This window comes from Pelodiscus sinensis, chromosome 5, assembly GCF_049634645.1.
Source record: "Pelodiscus sinensis isolate JC-2024 chromosome 5, ASM4963464v1, whole genome shotgun sequence".
Lineage (NCBI taxonomy): Eukaryota > Metazoa > Chordata > Testudines > Trionychidae > Pelodiscus > Pelodiscus sinensis.
In genome coordinates this window covers 122,495,834-122,520,116 of record NC_134715.1, presented here as the reverse complement: position 1 = coordinate 122,520,116, position 24,283 = coordinate 122,495,834, and the positions used below count along the sequence as shown (strand labels likewise).

The window sequence follows — 24,283 nt, the reverse complement described above, 5'->3', positions numbered from 1 at the left end:
GATTTACTAGAGCAGAAAAATGGTTGTAAATAAATGGCTTATTTAGAAGGCTACTGATATTTTTAAAAAATCCTGACATCAGGAGATTTAAACAACCTACATAAAAGGTCACGTGTTAGATCTGTCCTTGTGTCTTTGGTAAATCAGAGGTTGTACGTCCTAGATTGTGTGGAGATAGTAATGGCATTGTGGGGCTTAAAGGGTGGGTGGAAATTATGTGGGTTAAGATGCAGATAGGAGAAATGGCTGGAGCATGCCTCATCTTTCAAGTTCCCAGAACCTTTTGCAAATAACAACTTATCTGTATGTCAAATGGCTACTGTTCCTTGAGCATTGTGCCTGTTTTTTCTTCCTGGTTAGGTATTTGCTACCAAATTGACCTACCCTCAGCCAGTTACTCCATGGAATGTCAAAGAACTGAGGCAGGCTGTCATAAACGGTCCAAATGTCCACCCTGGTGCCTCTATGGTTGTTAATGAAGATGGATCACGTACAGTGTTGAGTGCAGCCAGTCAGACCCAGAGGGAAGCCATAGCGAAGCAGCTCCTTACTCCTTCCACTGGTGCCCCAAAACCAGGAATGAAAATTGTGAGTACTGCACAAACCCAGCCAGTTAAAGATGTTTTTGGGGGCAGGAGCTATTGAAGCTGGTTACAAAGCTGAGCGGATGTTCCACTTAACTCACCTTTATATCTGGTAACTAGAGAAGCTCATGGAGATGTCTGAGGAGAAATAATCAACTTCTAGGCTGAGAGAATTTTTCCTTCCTGTGTTTTGCTTAAATTCTTGATGTTTGCATGACTTCCCAATCCTGTAAAATGCTGCGTCTCTTGGAGATCTGGGTGGATTTAACTAGCAAGATAAGTTTTCTTCTAGTCACACAACTTATTTTGTCAGATTTTTTTTTCCCATCCTAAATGTACATGTACTGTTTCTAGCTTTCTGTGGATGAGGTTGTGCACCTCTTTATGCTCAGCTGAGTATAGTGGGAAGGAAGGGGGGGAAAAAAGAGGACCTCTTGTTTTGTCAGGAAAAGGAGTTGATTTTATGGCTGGGTCTCCATTCAAACTGAGACATGTGATTCTTAGCTCCTGTAGACACACTGGGTATGCATTCTGGTAGCTAGTTCAATCTACTACCCTTGCTGGCTAGCTAGCTCTGCTAAAAATAGCACAGGCTAAGCAGTGGTAGTATGGTACAGACAGTGTTGTCTAGTTAGAGTCCTTAGCTGGGTCTCTAGTATTCTGATCTTTGCTTTGCCGCTCACTGCCTGATCTTGTCTAAATCACTTATCTTCACTATACCACAGTTCAACCCACATGTAAAACTTATATAATATTTTCCCTACCTCACATGATTTGAGGCTTACATGGTTGGTAAGTGACATAGAGTCTCTGTATTTAAGCGTCCCCTCTGTAAAAGGGGGCGTAGAGCTTTGTCCTCCTACCTTAGGAGTATTGAGGGGAAAAATGTGTTCAAGAATGTGATGTGCTCACATATGATAATAATGAGGGCCATATAAATACCATAGATCAGACGTGGCCAACCCATGGCTCGTGAGCCACATGTGGCTCTTGCCCCCCAAAGTATGGCTTGTAAAGTGTGGCTCTCGCCCCCCCAAACATCTCCCACGCCCCACTGGTTTTAAAAATGGTGCCCAAGATGGCGGCCATCTTAACGGGGCAGCCTCCTTTAAAAATATTTAAAAAAAAAAAAAATTGGAAAATTTTTTTGGCAATTCTGTTCTGAGGAGCTTGTTTTTTTTTCTTCCTTTTGACAATTCGGGGGCAGCTCTTCACATTTTTTTCCACCACTGTCTTGGTTCTCTTTGTTAAATGGTTTGGCCACTCCTGCCATAGATAATATATAATACAGCCAATTTTGACTGAACAAAAATCCCTCTAGAAATTTCTTCACACAACGCACTGTCAACCTGTGGAACTCCTTTCCTAAGATTTTGTAAAGACCAGGGTTCAGAAAAGATCTAGATAAATTCATGGAGGACAGGTCCATCAATGGCTTTTCACAGGGCTCGACAAACTATAGAATCTACTTGCCCATGGCAAGTAGATTTCAGGTGCGTGCCCTGTTTACTGGCGGTGCGTGCATGCACAATGCGGCTCTTGTGCAGTGCGGGGCTGGCGAGTGGCTTTCGCCGCCGTTTGTCAAGCCCTGGCTAGTAACCAGACACCTGGTAAACGTTGCCTTACCAGCATGCTTTCCAAGGTAATGGGTTATTCGATGCTACAGCTCAGCTGGGATCACCACGCTGCAGGCAGGGGGTGCTCTAGCCCAGTTGAGCTATAGCAGCCCCGTGGTGCGATACCACAGGCCAGTTACCTGGTTAAATATGTAGTTTAACTGATTACCATTTTAAACAGGATTTTACATCCCTAGTCCCTAGCCTCTTTTTGTCAGAATCTGGGAATCAGTGACAAGGGGTGAATGGCTTAGAATCATAGGACCAGAAGAGAGCTCAGGAGGTCATCGAAGCGTCTGCTAAAAGCAGGACCAATACCAACTAAATCATTACTTGATGATTACCAGGGCTCGCCGAACCGCAGCGAGCCCTGCTCGCCAGCTGCGTTGTCTGGCGATCTGCACACGCGCAGATCGCTCGAACCCGGCTCTTCCGGGTTACAATCTACTCGCCCGTGGCAAGTAGATTGTATTATTTGTCGAGCCCTGATGGTTACTTGTTCTGTTGATTCCTTCTAGGGCACCTGGCATTGGCCTCTGTCAGAAGACAGGATACTGAGCTAGATGGCCCTTTAGTCTGACCTAATATGGCCATTCTTATGTTCTTTAAATAGTGAACCACTAGGAAGCTTGGCAGACAATTCCACCACGCCTGCCTCTGCCACCCCTTCCCCCCCACCCCCAAAAAATATCTGTACATAAACTTTCTCTGTTGTTGCTCATATTTTTGCAGTAGATGAGAACTAATTTTTAGGGAACGTCTTCTCTCATCCAAAACAAGTCCTACAGAAGCCTTAATAAAAGGCTTATCACTGTAGTATTTATTCAATGAACAGAAGCAAGAGAGCTGTTTGTTTTGGACTAGAAAGGGCAGTGTTCAAACATTTGCGGTTTGGCAACAGTTGTGGACATTTAAGGCATTTCCAAGATATGCTCAGGGGTGGACAATAATGCACTCGCTTTACATTACAGCAGTATCTGCGCTTTTATAAACCTGAAATAGTAGAACATCATTAACTGTCGGCCTATCCATCTAAAATTCACAGAGAAAGGTAAAAGGGAAAACACACAGCCTGCTTAAAAGACCTCTGACATAAGGTTGTAGTTGGAACACTTGCCAGATGCTCACAGATCTACCGAGTCAGAGTTGGAGTATCTTCTTGGGAAAATTTTGATTATCCTGGTCATTGAATCCTCTCTAAGGGCTGGGGAATTCCAGTGATTATAGGTTCCCTCCCTTTTGGGCTCATTGGACTGGCTATCCTATTACTTAAAGGGAGCTATACATTTTCCTATTGGTTTAAACATTAAAATTAAGTTAATCACTAACGTATGTGCTGAATGCACCCACTAACCAGTCTGTGGAGAGCACTCAGCACAGAAATATGCAAGCATAGCCTCTTAAGGGCACTGCAGTGCTTGGAAAGCTTGCTGCAACTGCTCAGGCTATGGATGCCTTAGAATAAAATACCAAACAAATGATAGTGTTTTGTGTGTGTAAAGCACTTGTACAAAAATTTAAATAATCACCAGAGTGCTGCCAAGTAGTTAAGTATTCTAGCATCTGTTTAGTGACAGAGAAACTGAGGTACAGTAAGTGTGATCAAGATCATGTGCCCATCTGGTGTCCAAAATGAAATTAGAAGAATGAAATTCAGGAGTCCATGTGATCTGGTTCCGTGCATCATCCCCTAAACCATGCTGTCTCGTTCTAGGATGCCTGATATTGGAATTATTCCCTCTTATTACCAATCTAGTTTAGAGAGAACTAGGTAAATGATAGGGATGTGAAAGGTTAACCAATTACCCTGTTAGCTGCTAAGCATCACCCTAAATGGGTAATGCCAACTGGTTCCAGTTAACTAGTGGGGGCTGGAGTAGCTCCCTGCCTGCCACTGGCTGGGGCTGCTTTAGTCCCACAGGGGGTCTGCTGTGCATAAGGGCTGCTCTCTTCTGGAGCATCCCCTGTCTGCGGGGAACCTGGGTGCCCCCGCAGGCAGAGGTTGCTCCAGCAGGAGCTGGCTGGCAGCCCCAGCCCAAGGCTGAGAACTGGCAGCCTTTGCCCAGCACAGGCCTGGGAACTACTCCAGCCAGCCTGCAGCAGTCGCCAGCCTGGATCCTGCTTAGTTGGTTAACTGGGATTTTACATGTCTAGCAAATTACTTTTCTCCCCTTACATGGCAGAGTTATAAAAAATTTTTTTTTTTTAGTGTTATGCTGAGGTCTTTTGATAAACCATACTGTGAAAGGGGGAAGGGATTGCATCTTACTGGGAATGCGGAATTGGCTAGATAACATAAGGAACTAATTTTGATTTCTGTAGAGTCTTGGAATGTGGTCTAGTGAGGAACAGAGTGATGGAGATAAGTGGACTAGATCTGATAATCTTACAAAGGGGTCCATAGACCAAAAATGGTAGAGGAAAAACTTCTTTAGACTGTGCACAGCAGTTAAACATGGTCTCATTTTCTGATGAAGCAGGAATGCTTTATGAAAAGGTGAACTGTATTCAATCTCATAGGTATGTCGCCATGTAAAAAATGGGGATGTCCTCTTACTGAACCGTCAGCCCACCCTTCACAGACCTTCCATCCAAGCCCATCGAGCAAGAATCCTGCCAGGAGAAAAGGTGCTGAGGCTTCACTATGCCAACTGCAAAGCCTACAATGCTGATTTTGATGGTGACGAAATGAATGCTCACTTTCCTCAGAGTGAGCTGGGTCGGGCAGAAGCCTATGTGTTAGCCTGCACTGATGAACAGTATCTTGTTCCAAAGGTAAATATAATCACCCTGGTGTAAAGAACAGTGATTAGGAGATATCTAGTGGAGGGGGATGAGCTGTCACCATAAAGAACTCCTCCCACAAGGACTGTTGTGCCTTTATATTCCCGTGATGGGGCTAATTTTGGAAGATACTAATATGTGATTCCCACTTCACTAACTCTGTGAATATCTCTTAGGATGGCAAGCCACTGGCAGGTTTGATCCAGGATCATATGATCTCTGGCACCAGCATGACAATCCGAGGCTGCTTTTTCACAAGAGAACAGTACATGGAGCTGATATATCGAGGACTGACGGACAAAAAGGGAAGGGTGAAAATCCTTCCCCCTGCCATTATGAAACCACAACGGTTATGGACAGGAAAGCAGGTAGCTGAAAAGTGAAAACTGTGAAGAAAACACACTGTTGAGAACTAAGCCAAGTTCTGTAATTTAAAACTAGCACTATCTATAGTGACTGAAAGGCATAGCCCCAGTAGATAGGTAACACTGCCTGTCTAAACAGTCTATATGGGTACGTCTACACTACATGCCTCTGTCGGCAGAGGCATGTAGATTTGTTTGTTCAGCAAAGGTAAATGAAGCCGCGATTTAAATGATCGCGGCTTCATTTACATTTACATGGCTGCCACGCTGAGCCGACAAACAGCTGATCAGCTGTTGTCGGCTCGCCGCTAGTCTGGACGTTCCCCCTGTCGACATCAAAGCCCTTTGTCGGCAGCCCCGGTAAACCTCGTGGAATGAGGTTTACCGGAGCTGCCGACAAAGGGCTTTGATGTCGACAGGGGGAACGTCCAGACTAGCGGCGAGCCGACAAACAGCTGATCAGCTGTTTGTCGGCTCAGCGTGGCAGCCTTGTAAATGTAAATGAAGCCGCGATCATTTAAATTGCGGCTTCATTTGCCTTTGCTGATCTGCCTAACCTACATGCCTCTGCCGACAGAGGCATGTAGTCTAGACACAGCCTACGTGTATTCTTCCTGGAGTTGCACAGTGTTATGTGCTTTAAAATAATATAGGAATTGTACTTCATCACTTTACTTTTAGCAGTGTTTCAGCTAGAACTGTTGCACGATTTATAGTGTCAGCTGAAGGAGGAGATGCACATGCGGGACAGAAGCAGAGAAATGATGTGACTGCTGCATAGTGGTTTCCTTTTTGGGATGGGATCTAGATAACGTCTTTTTATCCTTTTTTTTTTTTTTTTTTTTTTTTTTTTTTTTTTAGGTATTCTTTTTTCCAGTCCCTCAGATTTTGTATTTATGCATCTCTGATATCAAAACAATTCTATCATTGTCCATAGAAAATAGAATTTTTCACTGGGAGAGGGAGAAGGAGACTTAAAGTTGGATCAGCTTGAATCTCTAAATTTAATTTTGATGTGCAAAGTCTTATCTGTTTTTTTTTTTAAATGTTTACTACAGTATTGATTTTAGTCATGTAATATCTGATAATTCCTACTAGAGGGTTTTGTGCTTTTTTTTTTCAGGGTGAAGTACTCTATATCCAGGTATTATGATCATTGGCACAAAAAGGGAATCTTCTAGTGTTATTTTATGCTGTATCATCCTGACCTTTGATAGATACGCTACCAAATGTGTCTCAGTAGTCTTACTGCCCATATGTGTAATGAGCCTGAATCATAATGTATGGTGGAAGGAGTGTAGAAACCAGTTTTAAAAACTGTCTATTAAAAAAATACAAAATTTTGAAAAATACTGCTGCCACTCTATAGTAAATGCCTGAGAGCTCATAACAGTATTACTGCACTACAGCATCTGAAACTCATTACTGTAGACTAATGCCTTATATCATTTGACTATGGGAAATTTTAAACAAAAAAGATCTGCTGGCTCTTGGTAATATAGGGGAATACCTTAAGGCAGTGTTTCTTAAACATTTTGAGACCACGGAACACCAAACAATGTTTTTTTTTAATGCAGAACACACATGAATATTTTCTTTAAAAAAAAAAATTGTCAGACAAAAACAAAGAGGTCGCAGCACACCTGTGAGTTGTTCATGGAACACCAATATTCCGCGGAACACAGTTTAAGAAACACTGCCTTAGGGGACTTTCAGCATCTGTGGATAAAGATAGTCTTTCCCTGAATGCTGATTTTCAACACTCCTGGAAGCTTTCTGCTGTTGGAAAGGCAAGCAGCAAGAACAAGGCTGAGCAACAGCGCTTTTTATAGATGTGTGTGGCTGTTTATCCTCACTCCCAGTGTGCCACAGTGGGTGGAGATGCGAAAAACTGATGGCGTCTGATAGTTGGTTAATCCTGCCCTATGTCTTTCATTACAGGTTGTTTCTACGTTGCTATTAAACGTAATTCCCGAAAATCAAATCCCACTGAATTTGTCCGGGAAAGCTAAGATTGGCGGAAGAGCTTGGGTAAAAGGCCTCCAAAACAGAATTCCTGGCTCTAATCTTGATTCCATGTGTGAATCCAAGGTATGTTTGTAGAAATAAGTGGCCACAGAGGCAAGGACTCATTTATTTAAAAAAAAAATCCTGTAGCAGAAAAAATGTCTTGTCAAGTTTTTATACTTGCTAGAATGGGGTGGTGTGAGGTTGGGACTGGGAGCCAGGAACACTGAATTATCTTCTCAGAATATCTTTTCCCATTTTGCATGTGGGGCAACTCATATGCACCTGCTTACTTTGTTTTGTAAAGTACTTTCAGGATGGAATGTATTACATAAGTGCAAAATCTATTTGTAACTCTATTTCAATTTACTTACTTATGGTTTCCCCAGAAGATTTTCATCCATAAGCATTTTGTATGTTATACGTTCTTATTCCTCGTGATAGTTTATTCTTAGTGGAATAATCTGTGTAAGGATCAAAATGGCAACTTTCCTCACTGTTTAAATCTGTTATCTCATCCTATCCACTAGGTTATCATTAGAGATGGGGAGTTACTTTGCGGAGTCTTGGACAAAGCTCACTATGGCAGCTCGGCCTATGGCCTAGTCCACTGCTGCCATGAAGTCTATGGTGGTGAAACCAGCGGAAAGGTGCTCACGTGTCTGGCTCGCCTCTTTACTGCCTATTTGCAGCTGTACAGGGGGTTTACAATGGGTGAGTATGGAAAATGCGCATGAGCTCTTCGACTGCTGCTGCTGCTGCAGCTCCTGAGGTTCAAAACTGCAGTTGTGTATAAGAAATTAAAACCACTCCATGCATGACATTTCACAGCATTTTGCAGTATTCCTGGATCTGACCCTGCATTCTGCTGTGTTCCTGGACCTAGCATGGCTTTCTTTCTATTCAGTATGCAGTTCAGTTCCTTCCAAACACTATGGAGAAATGATCCACTCCCAAGTAAATCCATCACTGAAATTATCTCATGTCCTCTGTTTTTGATGTGTACCTGGTAATAATGTCTTGTAATTTTGTCCTGAATGAAGGTTCGTTAAATTATAAAGTCTGAAGGTGAGTTTGTTTGTTTGTTTTTCCCCACTCTTCTTTAAAACCAACTTCCAAGCAGCATAATAACCAAATCTTACCCACGTTTTCAGATTAAAGGATTAAATTTCCCATAGTCAAATGCTATTGTATTTGGAGGTGTTATCAGTTGTCTTGCTTTTGGCTGTTAATCTTCCTTGGATTCTTATTTTACATGGGGGGCTCTGGCCTTCTGTTTCATGGGACTCAAGGCTCCAAGCAGCCCTGCTTAATGGATCCCTGAAACAGCTTGTGGTACCCATTAAGTAATGGAGCCCTGGTCGAGAACTGCTGCTGTGCCTTTCAGAGCTGTAATGGAAACCATAATTCCCGAATCTTTGCTGCTGTCGGTGCATATCTGTAAAATCCATTGGCAGAGTGTCTCGTTCCCTCAATAGCTGACCCATGTTGGGGATAAACTTACTGTTGCATTCACTTACTCTGCTAGATCAAGTGGCAGAGATCTCTCTGCTGGATCTTAAGTTTTCAAACCTGCTGATGGCTGATGTTGGTATCAATCAATCCACGTGATGGAATTCATTTTTTTTTTCACATTCCTCATCAATCCTAGGAAATTACACTAGGTTCCCTGTGCAACCTTAATTTGGCCTTCTTGTGCATGTGTATTATGAAATCAGCTTTCTTTCTCTCCTCCCAAAAAAATCTCTGTCTCATTCAGAGCACAGGCTGGACTTGCCCTGAGCTTGAATCAAGGTTGGATAGTAAAGAGAATGTTGTCTCTAGAGTTCTTGCTGCAGAAGTTAAAAGGTGCATAGGGAGACTTCAGGAAGGGGAAAACAGTAGTCTCATGGCCGAGGCAATTGGATGCTTTCCGTGAGAACTGAACCCTACCTCCACCACAGAGATCCTGGTTGATGCTGGGGAAGTCACTTGTATCAGACGTCAGAGATTTCTGGGTTCTTAACAGGAGACCCTTGGTCTGATTTGCAGAAATGCTGATCACAACTGCAACATGAAGTGAGTGGGAGCTGAGGTTTGCACATAATTGAAGTGCTATATAATGCTAAGTAACCTAAAAAACCAGGTCCTCTGTCTCAAACTGGGCACTGAAAACATACAGGTACTTCTGACCTTTAACTTCTCTGTGCTTTTGTACTTGTAAAATGGAGATGCTAATACCCACTCATCTCTGAGTATTGTGTAAGTAAATTCACTTTTATTGTCAAAGTGTTCAGATATTCTGGTGTTGAGTGACCTAGAAAATCCCAGGAGGAAATGAATAATTCTCTTGTCAGAGCAGGGTTTTAATAGTGTGCAGTATGTAGGGTATACATTGAGAAATTAGAAGAAAATATTGACTAGCTCCTCATTATGAGTAAGCATCCTCCATTTTGCTCTCGCTGTTCTTTACACAGGACCCTTCTCTCACAGAATGTGATCATGTTTTTTAAAATCAATGATACTGCACACGCACAAGGGGACTGAATTAAGGTTGCATAGGCAGCCATTTTTAATGCTTGATTTTGCAGTCTTACTTTTTTTTTAATAGACCTTTTGTATGTGTGGTTTTGTTTAAGATTTTATATATAGCATATATAACTTGCCCACCCAAAAAAGGTCCCCAGTATTTTTTCTTCGTGTAGCAATTAAAATGCAGTAAGTCTGATTCAAGTTATGTTGCTTTATGTTTGTGATAAATCCCTCTTTATCGCTACCTTGACCCTCAAATATGCCAGTAGCAGTCAAGCACATAAATCCAAGCTGTCAGAGTTTACATTCAGACCATTATGGAATGTATCTCTTCCATTGTTGCAGGAGTTGAAGATATTTTGGTCAAACCCCAAGCAGACCGGAGAAGACACCAAATAATCAAAGAGTCCACCCGTTGTGGTACCAAGGTAAGCACATCTTGGAGCAGGGTTTTAGTCCTGGCTTTCTGCAGTTACATCTGCTTTGGCACCTAAGAGACTTTTTTACTTTCAGGCTGTGAGAGCTGCATTTAACATGCCAGAAACGGCATCATGTGAAGAGGTCCAAGGGAAATGGCAGGATGCCCATCTCCACAAAGACCAGAGGGATTTTAATATGGTTGATATGAAATTCAAGGAGGAAGTAAACAATTACAGCAATGAGATTAACAAGGTTGGCATTCAGAAGCATCCATATGCACTAAGTTATTTGGAGATTTTTTTCTTCTGATGTTGATTTAATGCTGAGGAAAGGTGCCTAATTATCCTTTGTCCACAGAATGGGCCTTTCCACACTGCCCTGCTCGTGTTGTTATTATTAATATTATTATTATTTTTTTTTTTTAAAGGAAGATGACCTCTGAGAATAAGAAACTAGTTTAACCTTTAAGACCCTTTTAATGTTTACTTGATGTCAGATCCTAGCATCAAGGCTGCCAGCTGCAGTGGTACTTCTGGCAAGAGTAAAATTTTTATGGAAAACAAGAATGTTTCCTGTAACTACAGACGTCCGTTTGATTACCCAGATTTCACATTTTTTTCTTACTGCCAACAGAAATTCCTGTGATTTAATTAGAAATGTGAACTTGACTCTTTTTGGTATCTTTCTTTCAAAAATTGTTTTTAGGCATGCATGCCCCTTGGTCTCCACAGGAGCTTCCCTGAGAACAACTTGCAGTTAATGGTGCAGTCAGGAGCCAAAGGATCGACTGTAAATACTATGCAGGTATTCAAGTAATTATTTTTATAATACTCACTGTTTTGTGTACATGGTTTGTTCTACAAATATAGTTTATCAAGAGGCTATTTTAGAATGGCTTATGTATTCTGTAGCAAAATAAGGGATTTATTCTTAACTTTGAGCTGGGAGGGCACAATTTTGGCATGAGTAATTTTTAGGGGAAATATCATGAATCAAAGATCTCAATGATGCAAAGGACAGGGAGGGACGAGTCTTTTCAATTTGACCACATTTCACCTTTGCATCAGTTCTTAAAATAGCAAGATTTGCAACAAAAAACATAACTCCTTAGTAGATGATGAAATAATGAAGAATATCAAAACAAACCTCAGTTCTAGCTGGGAATTGTTTTGTATTTCACAATGGAACTTTGTACTTCAGGGTAAAGGTTGTCTATGTAGGAGATGGAGCTTTCTCAGGGAAATGAACTTCCACAGGAACTAAGGGTCATCCCAGCTTTCCACTTCTCCCTTTGGAGGATAATGGCCAAGAAAATGAACCACCATGACAGCCATGTTGCTTAATCGAGTCAACAACAGGATGCAGTTGTGAAAAAAGCTAATATTCGGGGGTGTATAGGCAGGAGTGACATGTAGGAGATTTTTGTCTTTCTGTGTTTCACACTGGTGAGGTTTTAGCTGATATACCTGGGCAGTGCATGTTAGGAAAAATATGGACAAATTGGAGCATGTACAGAAAAGAGGAATAAAAATTGATAGGAGGTTTAGAAACCCTGACCTATGCATAAAGGTTAGGAAAAAAAGTCTTGGTGGAAAAAAGAGTGGGGATGGATTTGATAGGCTTTCACATACATGAAGCATTGTTATAAAAAAGACCGATTACTTGATCTGTGTCTACTGACACTGACAAGAAGTGTTTAATGTGGGAGATTTAGGTTAGTTGGTAAGATAAATTGAGAGTATTGATAATTGACACTCTGAAATCAGTTTCCATGGGAGGTTGTGGAATCCCAGTCACTAGAAGTTTTAAAGAACTATTTGGACAAACACCTGTCAGGGATGGTCTAGGCTTATTTGGGCCTGCCTCAGCACAGGGGGTTTGGACTTAATGACTTCTCAAGATCCTTTCTAGCCTCCCATCTAAGTGATTCTATGAATTGTTCAGGATAATCTTAGGGGTCGTAACTAGTAATGTGACGAAATTGAGCAAAGGAAAGCCTTACAAGGAAAGGGCTGGACAGAGAGAACTGGGCTTCACTTTATCTTAACAGTGCTTATTTCCTATGATGTATACTTTTTTTTCCAGGAGGGAAAAGGTGTTGCACTTATGTGAACCAAGAGTGTAAGACAGAAAAATTAGCTTTTTACCATTAACAGTTTTGCATGTCTTTCTTTTTCTTTTCTGCTTGTATCTTTCCAATGTAGATTTCGTGCTTGCTGGGCCAGATTGAGTTGGAAGGTCGAAGGCCACCTCTGATGGCATCTGGCAAATCATTGCCTTGTTTCCAGCCTTATGATTTTTCCCCTAAATCAGGGGGATTTGTGACAGGCAGATTTCTCACAGGCATCAGACCATCTGTAAGTATTCTGCTTAGACACCTGTTTCTCTTTTCCTCTTTCATGCCTTACTTGTAAGGTGACTGACTTAACTCCAGACACTAAAGTGCAGAGTGTACTTCTAAAAATCCAGATAAAAATAGGCCTTCTCCAACACTTTTGAAATACTGCTCTTGAGGACTAGATCATGCTCTACCTTAACACTTTTCTCTGGCAGCATGAAGCTGTTTGGTGTTTTTTTTTTTTTCCCCTCATGAAAATTGTGCTTGTATCTTAGGATTTCTTCTTTCACTGCATGGCTGGCAGGGAAGGTCTGGTGGATACAGCTGTCAAAACCAGCCGATCTGGATACCTTCAAAGGTAAGAGATGTTCCTTGGAAACTTTTTGACATTTTAAATATTTCAGAAAAGAAACTTTTAAACTTAGGCAATAGATGTGGATCATCGAGTCCAATTGTACAGCATCTGGTGGGTTCGTAAAGCATAGTTTCACCATGTAGGCTTTTGAGCTAAGAAAAATAAATGTTCTCTTTCTGAGGGCTGAGGTCTGTCATGAAGCACGCCCTCTATCAGTGGGTCCGTTAACCCCACAAACCCAATCCCATGGTTCAGTACCCCTTATTCAGGGGAATTATGGCCCATAGGTCTAGTCCAAAAGTTCAGTTCCCCTTTTCTAGGGGAAATATGGTCCCCAACCCTAGTCCAAAAGTTCAGTGCCCCTTTTCCAGAGGTAATATGGCCCACAGGCCTAGTCCAAAAGTTCAGTGGCCTAGAGGTCTGAGTAGCAGGTTTGCTCTCCCCGGCTGTTGGAGAGCCTACCACCAGTTGGGGTGAGTGTAGGTGGATTGGGGCCCTCCCACTCCGCTGCGTCCTGACCCAGGGTAGTTTGCCCGCAACACGCTGAGCTCCCGGGAAGGTATTCCTCCACTCTGGGCCACTTCCTACTGTCTCTGGTGGGGTTCAGTCCCTGGATTGCGGCACGGTGTACCTGGACCTTGCGGCTGTCTCCTGGTCATGGGGTAGTCTGTTGGGTCGCGGCGGTGGCAGCAGCTGCGATGGGGTCTGCAGCTCCAGAGAGGGCTGTGGCTGGGACGGCTGCTCAGTTTGTTCCTCTGGTGGCAGCTGTGGCTGGGTCTGCTGCAGGGTTGCTGCTTGGAGAATGGCTGCGCCACCAGGCTGGCTCAGGAGTTCCAGCCTGAACTCCCTCCCTGCTTGCTGTTTCCCCTGAATGAGGTGTACCTGGGCCTTTTATTCAGTCCCCACACCGGGAGCATGCCCAGTTGGCTGAAAGGGGCAGGGCTTCCTCCACCCTTAGGCCTTTTACCCCACTCTCTCTAGTGTGGGGTATAGCCACCCCATTACAAGGTCCAATGGGTCTTTTTCATGTCTAACCTCTCTGATTTGTATTGATACTGGCTTCTTATCTGTACTAGGAAAAGCAAGTTCTTGGAAAGAAAATAAGGAGATCAGAGTTCAGTGTCAGTGTTCTTGGCCAAACAGCTTTAGTCTATACTCAGGCAAAACTCATAAGGACTTCAGAATAGGTTCTATTTCCAGTATCGTGAATTTTTGGCAAAAGTGACATAATGCAAAATACCCCTTTATATATTCAGTGGCCCATCTGGAATGTTTTGGTCTCAATCCTACTCCTATTGAATGTGTGTCCATAGCGCTTAAAGTAGCTGTTAAGCAGAGGGGTTAAGGATCAAAATGCGCATAAAGTAAACTACACTTTTGCTCATTGAGGGGGTTCTTCCCATTCATGGCCAAAGTAAATAGGAGGGGATGTCACAACTGTGCAGTGGCTGCATGAGATTTCAGCCTCCTGATCGCCCCTAAAACTTACTTGAAACATCCTGACTAGAGTAATAATCCAGGTTAAAAATTTCTCACAACCTACTTGTTCCTTTGCTTTTAACAACACTTGTTTTCTTGCAGGTGTATCATAAAGCACTTGGAAGGGCTGGTAGTTCAGTATGACCTGAGTGTGAGGGACAGCGATGGCAGCGTGGTGCAGTTTCTTTATGGTGAAGATGGGCTAGATGTTCCCAGGACCCAGTTCCTGCAACCCAAGCAGTTTCCCTTCATTGCAGAGAACTATGAGGTAGAACACTCTGATCTTCAACTCACATTGGGGAGGAGAAAGACATATGCACACAGCGAGCATCTGGTAGATCTGTGAGCTTTACAGTGGCAGAATGGCTTTTATGGCATTGTCTGAAAGTGCATCTCTTACACAGTATTTTATGTCCCCGATTCCTTTAGATTGTAAAAGTGTCTAATTAGAATAAGGAACAACAGAGCTGAGCTTGGTTCTCAGTGGTGCCTCAGGGTCACTCATACCTGTACTCTCTCCTCTACTCCAACCTCTACGAATCCAACCAAGGTTGTGCAGCATTACCATGGCCAAATATCTTCCTTGATATTGTCATGGCAACCTTAATTATTACGGAGTGATAATGGTCATATGAAACAAGATTAGTTTTACAAGTCAGCTTTGTTGGAAAATAATAGACAGCATTACAAGAACTGAAGATTGAGGGCCATTGTCTGTTTCAGTTGTAATGAATGTAGGATAAGAAACTGTCATACAGAAAACTAGAAGACTCTGTGCTTTGGATCTCTCTTTCTAGGTGATACAGAAGTCTAAACACATAGATGAAGTTTTATCCAAGATAGATTCTCAGCAAGCAAATCAGCACTTCAGCGCTATCAAAAAGTGGCAAGCTAAGCACCAAGTTTCTTTGCCAAGAGAAGGAGCTTTTCTGCTTTATTCTCAGAAAAAAATGGCTAGAGTGAGGGAACAGACCTTAGGAGGGGAAATCACAAATGGCAGAGACCCTGCAACTCTACAGGTAATTCAAAGAGCAAATGAACTGATTATGATTAAACACTTTAGTACAGGATTTGGGACGAAAAGGGCAAGGAGAAACTGCTCCCATGTTACTTCTATATCATATCTTGTATCCCAAAGTGCTGTCTGAGCTATGAGATGGAGCCAGCTTTGAGGTGGAATGTGCCATCCTGGTAAATGTATACTGCTTGATGGTGGGCCGAGGGCTAAAACATGAGGTAGGCCCTGGGATCTTGAACATCCCCACAGAGTAGTCTTCTTTGACAGACTGATGCATAGCAAATTAGGTGAAAGCCTAATTTAATTGGGGAGGGTAAAAGGCTGAATCAGCCGTGCCTACTATTTCAAATAGTATAACTATTCAAAATCTTATACTTCAGAGTGCTTACCTGTACCATGTAGCTTCTTATTAATAAAGCAAACATGCAGATAAATGGTGTAAACAGGTGCAAGTCCAATGATTTCAGTGTGGTTGTGTTTACCTATAACAAGTCTGAATTTCCAATATGTGTAGGTTCATTTTGCACAGGAGCTTAATTTTACTTTGTGCTCCTAAAGCTTCATTTTTTTTAAAGCCAGAAGGAACCACTGTGATCATGTGGTCTGACTTTCTGTACAACAAAGGCCGGAGAACTTCACCAAAATAATTCCTGTTTGAACTAGAATAGATATCTTAGAAAAGTATCAAATCTTGATTTAAAAATTGCCAGTGATGGAGAAATCACCACAATTTTTGGTAAATTGTTTCTATGGTTAATTGTTCACTGTAAAATGTGAAGCTTCTAATTCTGGTAACTCAGCTGAAATTTTTATAAATAGTGTCACTGATCTGATTTACACATTTGTGATGTGATTACAGGTCCACTAACTTTCAGTGCAAAGCAGATACATGGAATATGAAACTGAATTTTTTTACCATGGACCCTATTCATCTCTGAGCTAAGCCCTGGAAGACAAGGGAGTTACATGAGAAATTAATTTGACCCCATTGTGTATATCAAATGCTCTTGTTTGGTGTTAGCTTGTGTTTTGTTTTAATTTTTAAAAAGTTGATTTTTCCCCCCCCTTTTAAATAAAAAAGAAAAAAGAAATATAGGCCGAGACGGTACAATCATCTTGTTTTGCCCTGTCAGTGTTGATAAGGTTCAAGTTAAATGGAAAATGTCCATTTAGTACCTGTTGGGTAGAGCCTTGGCTGGTGTAAACAGTATAGCTCCACTGATTTGCCACATTTACTTTAGGTGAGGAGCTGAGGAAAGTGGCGGTTGTATTTCAAAAGGTGTCACCTTTTTGTCTGAGGAAATATTGCACCAGCTCCCCATATAATAGGAGTCCTTATTCTGCTACAAGTGCAATTTTTCAGATGAGACTTACAACAGAGATATTCAAGATTGTATATCACTGCTGATAAAAGTAGGTGTGTTAACTCCAGTGACTTGCACAATTCATTCCATCCTGTCTGCAGAACATCTTCCCATCCACTTTCAGTTGTAATTGGAAAAGGTATTTTTCACTTTATACTAAACAGGTGCATAGTGTTACTGTATACTGTTGAACTACCTGACTGTCAGACATGGCAGCATTTCAGTAATGAGTGAAATTACCATTGCACACTGCTGGTATAGCCACTTTAAATTGGCTAAGTGTTTTGGATCTGATAATAGGAACATAAACGTGTCTCATGAGACCCCTGATATTCTCTTACTGGCACACTGGTCATTTTTTTTCCTTTCTCTGTTGCTCGCTGTAATGCTGCATGGGTAAACTGTGGCTCATTTTGCAATTCTCTTTTCAGTTACAGAAGATGTGGTGTGAATTGGATGAGAAGAGCCAGAGAAAATATCTGAAGAGGACATCTAAGTGTCCTGACCCCAGCCTGGCCGTCTGGCGTCCAGATGTTTATTTTGCATCTGTTTCGGAAACATTTGAAAGTGAAGTAGAGAATTACATCGGTGAATGGAATGCTCAGAACAGCAGCAACTATATAAGATCAGAGCTTTCTTGTGATAGGTAATAACTGTTAGATATTTACATAGTGCATCTTTCCTCTTCCTCCTCCCCTTTTCCTCTCCAGGATCCAGGACAGCAGTGATAGTCTTTACCATCTGGTGGCTCTGTCTTGACCTTTGTGAAATGAGTTAGTGAGTCTGTCTAGTTCCTAGGAGACCAGTGTGCCCATGGCCATAGCTGGTACCTTTATGTTCAAAAGCTTCAGAGGGGTAGCCGAGTTCATCTCTTCCAGGAAAAACTTAAAATACAACAAATAGTCTTAGTAGCACCCTAAAGACTAACAAAATATGTAGATGGTATCATGAGCTTTCATGGACATAACCCACTTTTTCAGATGACAGGAGTATTGGAAGTCCAGATCCAAGAATAAATAAGTGAAGTGAAGGGGAGGAAGGAAAAAAGAGACAGTGAGTAGATAAGCTTCCGTGGGATAGCTGAGTTAGTCTGTAACAGGAAAAACTTAAACAACAAATAGTCTATGACAGTGTTTCTCAACTAGTGGTATGAGTACCCTTAGGGGTACTTGAGAAAAATGGGGGGTACGTCAACACAACTGAAATTTGGAGAAAACTGAATTTTTGTTTTAAGTTTTACCATGCTTTATTATTTTTGTACTTTTTATACTTAAAATTTCATCGCCTGCCCGGCTACGATTAAGTTGTTTAAACCATGGTAGAAAATGTTGTGTGTCTGAAAACTGTAGGTACTGGGGGTACTTTAACTTTTTCCAAAAAAAAAGGGGGGGGGGAGGAGTACTTTACAAAAAAAAAAGTTGAGCAACACTTGTCTAGTAGCACCTTAAAGACTAAATAGTTACATGGGGCTGATAAGAACCATTAGCACCAAATCAGAAGCTCATTTTAACTGCATATCCACTAATGTGATTTATGCCAGCAATGTATATTGGCCAAACTGGACAGTCTCTACAGGAAAGAATTAATGGTCACAAATCAGATATCCGAAAAGGCAATATACAAAAACCCGTTGGAGAATAATTTAGTCTTCCTGGACACTCATTAATGGATCTCCAAATTGCTGTTTTGTTTCAGACCAATTCCACAAGTCAAATACACAGAGAAGGGTTGGAACTTAACTTCATTCACAAGTTTAATTCTTATGCAAATGGTATCAACTGGCTCGCACATTATCTTCTACATCTTAATGACTTAACCAACCAATGAAGGTGCAAATGGTTCTTGATGTCTGTGTAGAGACCTTTCAAAGTTTTGGCCCAAGCGATGGGGCATAGGGGTGGGGCGTCATTTGAGCTCCCCGCCTCAGGTGCCAAAATGTTGTGGGCCGGCCCTGGATCCAGGCTCTTAATTCTGTGTTTAGATCAGTAGACTGTGCCTCTCAAGCTTAGATTATGCCTACACTGCCTAGGGGAGGTGTGATGAAGGCTGGGCAGACTCCTGCTAGCTTTAGCATGCTAAAAACAGCAGCAGGGACATTGTGGCAGTGGCTCAGATTGGCTGTCAGGGTTCAAGCCTGCCCAACGCTGGGTCTGAGCTCTACCAGTGCCACAACATCCATGCTGCTCTTTTTAGCGAGCTACAGTGAGCTGAGCTAACGTGAGTCTGGGAATTGCATTTCCTTGCTGCATGTAGATCTCCCCTTCGAGTTAGATGAACTGGCTTACTGTATGTGGAGTTTAAGTGTTTGCAGACACATGGATATCTGACTCTTCCAAAAGAAACTAGCTGTAAAACAGAAAACAGTTCTCGTAAACAGAGTAGTGCTTCAGTCTCTATCTGGTTGCCACTCTGCACAGTTGTGAGTTAAACCTCAGTGTGCAATCATCTCTTGTTGTCTTCAGATTAAAGAGCTTGCTGCATTTTAAGTGGCAAAGGTCCCTCTGTGATCCAGGAGAGGCTGTGGGTCTCCTTGCTGCTCAGAGCATTGGGGAACCTTCCACACAGATGACTCTGAACACCTTTCACTTTGCCGGCAGAGGTGAAATGAATGTCACATTGGGTATTCCAAGGTAAGAAACTTTTATTCCCTTTGGGCCTGTTGTCCCTCTTGAAGCGTGTAGAGAGTACCCATTAATACTTATTGGAAACAGCATGTATAAACAAAGCATAATAATCTCTCAAGGTAACTGATCACTGGTGTCTGTATGGAAAATATAAGTGTTTAAACATTTTATAGATTGAAAGAAAAACAAATTGGAGATGGAATAGCTATTAATATAATTTTCTATCTAATTTAATGCGATTGAATATCCTTTTTGTTTTATATTTTTAGTCAGTACTGTTTTATTTCACGTCATTTCAGATCTCATCTGGGTGATATTACAGTTGAGAGCTATATTCTGTTTATTCAGTATATATCTGATAATGGGGAACTGAATATCTAATTGAAAAGCAACAAGTGTTACACTAGCCTTAGCTTTTAGATGCACACTGGGTGGTTCCAGAGAGTATTGCATGCTTCCTCATTAAATGAACTATAATCGTATACAATTGTATGGTGCCTTTGTAGCTTAGTTTGAGAGAGAGTATTTTCTCTTAAAGGTTGCGGGAGATCCTGATGATCGCTAGTGATAACATTAAAACTCCAATGATGACTGTTCCTGTGTTTAATACCAAAAAAGCTCACAAGAAGGTGAAAAGGCTTAAGAAACAGTTTACACAAGTGTACTTAGCTGAGGTGAGCCTCTACTTTTTCTTTGCGCATGTTTTGCAGATCCTTGCAGCTTCCCCTTGCCTCAAAAAATAGCTCAACAAAGTAGGTACACTATCAGTCTGCTGTTTAGTAAACCATTGCTTGCTCTAGATTTGCCCTGAAGATGCAAGTTGCAATAGAGTTGGAGGGAGAAAGGCCTAGAATTTGATCTACAGATTTAGAGGTCCTTTTATGACTATTCTTGCCAGCTGAGTTCATTGAATAAATCAGATAATTGGAAAAGAGCTTTGCTAAGTATGTAACTATAGAAATTGAAATGTACTTGAATTTTTAATGAGAGCACCGTCACAGGCTAGAAACTGGCCAAAGAGCCATAAAGAAAGGGTAAGAGTGCATAATGGTATGTTGAGGGGAAGGTTCAGGAATTATCTCCTGAAGTAGCTTGTCTTGGTCTTGCCACCCGCTCATTTTGTTAAACTCTCGAATTGGAGATTTTCATTATCTTTAGCCTTTAGGAAATGAGTTAATCTTAGAGGGTTGCATTGGAGGGACTAGCTAGCTATTCCTCTAGGTTTTTCCCTAAGCTGCCGTGTTAGGAAGGAGGCAAGCAATTGGACGAATGGAGAGATTAGAGTATGGTCTAGCCTGTATTTCCCCCTCTTGACTATTTCCCATGCTCCCCTAACCTCTGCTTCTTCCTCCTCCTGCTTTGGCATCTTTTCCTAAAACTGAAAAAGAGCAGTTGCAAACACAAGCTGCTGCTGTGTGCTGAGAATCTGACACCATCAATGAACAAATGGATGTGAGTCACTAGCTAGAGTCTGTTGGCAAGGTGAGGTGTATATGTGAGAAGCTTTCCTGGCTTCTTAGAGGGTAAGGCAGTTTGGTCAGTGAAGAGGGAAAGGTATATCCAGATGTGCAGTGTTAAGTTTGAGCTGAAAGTGTCAAATCACATCCCCAAAGTTTTTGACAGCTTGCTTACATGCACCTTCTCTCCCATTTAATCAGTGAACTGCTTAAACTTAATGGTTAACCGATTAACTAAACGGGAGACAAGGGATGAAGTTCTGGGAAGTGTATGAAAAGGCCTTGCTTGGAGTTGGCAGAATCTTACTTACTGCTGTTCTAGGTCTTGCAAAAAGTTGAAGTTGAGGAATCTCTATGCATAGAAGGGAAGCTAAGCAAACACCGTCTCTACCAAATCAAATTTTATTTCCTGCCCTATGAATACTATCGGGCGGAGAAATGCCTGAAGCCCAGGGACATCTTACACTTCATGGAAACACGGTGAGTTCACTTCCAAATACCTCCACTGTTCAATGGTCACTCATCCCATCTGTCTAGTCCTGTGGTTCATTCTAGGCTGCGAGATCTCACCAGTGCAGTTTGAGGCTTCAGTTTTGGACACTCATGAAGGTATTTGTGCAATAAATGTCCACACAGCTGTTCACTGGGCCAGTAAATGGATTTAAATGGAGAATGGCAGAAGGTTTCAAAATAATAAACTGTCTAGATCTGCACATGCATCATATGATTAGTTCGGGCCAAATCTTCTTCTACTGTTCTCTACTCACACTACAGATTGTCTTTTGTCATCAGCCACCTCATCTGCATGTGTTCACCTGTACTACAGGCAGGATTGTTGAACAAGGGATTCCATGACTCTTTCTGACCAAATATGAACTTTCCCATGTTGATGACATTTCAAGAGAGGCTGCTTTTCAGTGTTTATTGCCAAATGTGATGTGGCTGAAAGCAGATTGTTTCATTGAGGAGTCTGATCCTTCCCATCAGATCACTGAATTCAAACTTCACATATGCATTAAAAGAAAATTCAAGTTGAACAGTTATTTTGAAAGCTGTTTGGGTTTTGCCTAACAAGGGAGACTTCATCACCATTCCAGCCTTCTTTGTTCTTCCCACTGGCAGTGTTAGTTCAGACTGAGATGATTTTAAAAAAATGCTTGACTACTTTTATTGCTAAAAAAATGTGACTCGGGTAATTAGGGCCCTACCAAATTCATGGTCCATTTGGGTCAATTTCAATGTCATGGGATTTTAAAAATCACAGATTTAATTATTTCAGCTATTGAAATCTGAAATTTCACAGTGTGGTCATTGTAAGGGTCCTGATGCAAAAATGAGTTGTGGGGGCAGGGATTGCAAGATTACAGTGGAGAGGCTTGCCATACTGTGACCCTTACTTCCGTGCTGCTGCTTGCAGCGGCACTGCCTTCAGAGGTGTGCAACTGGACAGTAGGGATGTAAAATCTCGTTGAGTAAATCGGTTAACCGTTAAGTTTAACCAGTTAACTGACAAAATGGGCAGGCGGGGAAATCCCTCTGCCCGCTGTGGCCAGGCTGGAGCAGCCCCTGTGCTGCAGGCAGGGTCTGCTCTAGCCCAGCTGCTTCTGGCCCTGCGCACGGCTGCTGACTCCCAGCTTATGCAGTCTAGGAACCAGCTTGCTCTCATCCCCTAGCTGTCCACCTACTTGGCTGCCGACTCCCAGCCCACATGGACTGGGAGATAGCAGAACAGCCCTCTACCTGGGGGCAGGCCCTGGGTAAGGGGGCTGCTTCTGGGTAATAGGTGTTACTTACAAGGTATCTGGTTACCTGTTCGCATTCCTACTGAAGAGTGGTGACTGCTGGCCAGGACCCCAGCTCTGAAGGCAGAGCTGCCACCAGCAATAGTGCAGAAGTGAAGGTGGCATTTTATTTCATTGCCACCCTTCTTTCTGTGCTGCTGTTGGGGTTCCACCGTCAGAGCTGGGTGCCTGGCCACCAGCCACTGCTGTCCAGATGCCCAGTTCTGAAAGAAGAGCAGAAATCAGGATGGAAATACTGCAACCCCTTTAAATAGCTTTGCATCCCCTCTGCAGCTCTCTTTTGGGTCAGGACCCCCAGTCTGAGCAATGCTGGTCTCCCGTTTGAAATGCACACAGTACAAGGGAAAAGTGCACAATAAACCAGAGGATCCCACTGTCTGTGATGCATTTTTCGTGGCTGAAAATTTGGTAGGGCCTTAGAGACAATAAACCAGCACCACTGAAAACGTGTCTCCTGCCTCTTTCGGTTTGATCTTGATGGGTGAACTAATTGTTTATGCTTTGGACATGTGGTTTCATATCAGGACAGGTCAAAGAGACACTACATCATTCTTCGGAAAAAAAATGGGAGAGAGGAAAAGCAAAGTAATTTGCCCCACCTTTAAAAGTCTCTTTAAATGCATCAATGAGTGTGTCCTCTGCTTCTGAATTGGCTGGCTTCTTAGCACCTTGCAATGCTTGGAAGGTGATTATGGTACTTCTGAGCTTGGACGTTTTTGCACTGCATTTTCTTTTAGATTCTTTAAAATCTTGCTGGAAATTATTAAAAGGAAGAGCGCAAAGCTGGAATCTTTCAACATGGTCAATACTCGTAAAGCAACTCGAAAGGATCTAGATGGCAGTAGTGGAGAATCCCAAGAAAACCAGGTGTGGGGGGGAGGGGGAAATGTGTTTTGTTTTTTGTTTGGTTTTTTTTAATCCTTTTTATTTTTTTATTTGTTCCATTATCCTTTTAAGGTCAGATTTTTCTAAAGAGATCTAATAGCATCATTAAAATGCTGCTATATATAGAATACTAATGCTTGCCCCATATAGTGCTTATATCATTTAAAGATTATATCTTTGTTTTTGAAGCTCTGTGTATGTAATAATGATTTTCTAAAGATGCCCTTTATGTATATACAAAAAAGTCTTTGTAGACAAAAGTCTGAAAAGCAACTTGGTGACACACACTCCACTCAGAACGACATTCCCAGAGGAGGGCATGGGAATGAATAGCTTAGAATAGTTTAGTACATCTTAATTTGCCAAACTTGCAGTCCCTTAGGATTTACTGAATGAAAATGCCTGGCTGGCTTTAGCTCCAGTGATTGCTTTGTTCTCAGTTCAAGAACTTAAGGGAGCAGCATTTTTCAAAGTATTCTGGGCAGTTCCCGGTTTCATCTGAAGGCTTTGGGTATTGGCTAACCAGGGTGATAGTGGATGTATCATCTACGGAATTTTCTCTTTCGTAGAGCCTGAAAGTATCACCCACTGGGCGTTGCTGCTCCTGTGAAATAGGGTTCAAAGTGTGACTTGATGTACTGAATATTCATCTTCATAAATTGATAAGTCTCAGG

General features: G+C 42.0%; 1 protein-coding gene across 1 annotated transcript in view; it reads left to right on the top strand.

Moving 5' to 3' along the window:
* Window positions 1-24,283, top strand: part of POLR1A (RNA polymerase I subunit A) — a 57,139-nt gene that overhangs the window by 21,616 nt on the left and 11,240 nt on the right. The window contains exons 12-28 of the mRNA XM_006111628.4: window positions 361-588; window positions 4,721-4,975; window positions 5,161-5,352; window positions 7,291-7,440; window positions 7,887-8,070; window positions 10,213-10,295; window positions 10,381-10,539; window positions 10,993-11,091; window positions 12,492-12,644; window positions 12,901-12,983; window positions 14,562-14,727; window positions 15,257-15,478; window positions 17,273-17,487; window positions 19,304-19,471; window positions 20,004-20,139; window positions 21,245-21,402; window positions 23,462-23,591. Coding sequence (XP_006111690.2) covers window positions 361-588; window positions 4,721-4,975; window positions 5,161-5,352; window positions 7,291-7,440; window positions 7,887-8,070; window positions 10,213-10,295; window positions 10,381-10,539; window positions 10,993-11,091; window positions 12,492-12,644; window positions 12,901-12,983; window positions 14,562-14,727; window positions 15,257-15,478; window positions 17,273-17,487; window positions 19,304-19,471; window positions 20,004-20,139; window positions 21,245-21,402; window positions 23,462-23,591 — 2,781 coding nt within the window. The remainder of the gene's footprint in view (window positions 1-360; window positions 589-4,720; window positions 4,976-5,160; window positions 5,353-7,290; window positions 7,441-7,886; window positions 8,071-10,212; window positions 10,296-10,380; window positions 10,540-10,992; window positions 11,092-12,491; window positions 12,645-12,900; window positions 12,984-14,561; window positions 14,728-15,256; window positions 15,479-17,272; window positions 17,488-19,303; window positions 19,472-20,003; window positions 20,140-21,244; window positions 21,403-23,461; window positions 23,592-24,283) is intronic.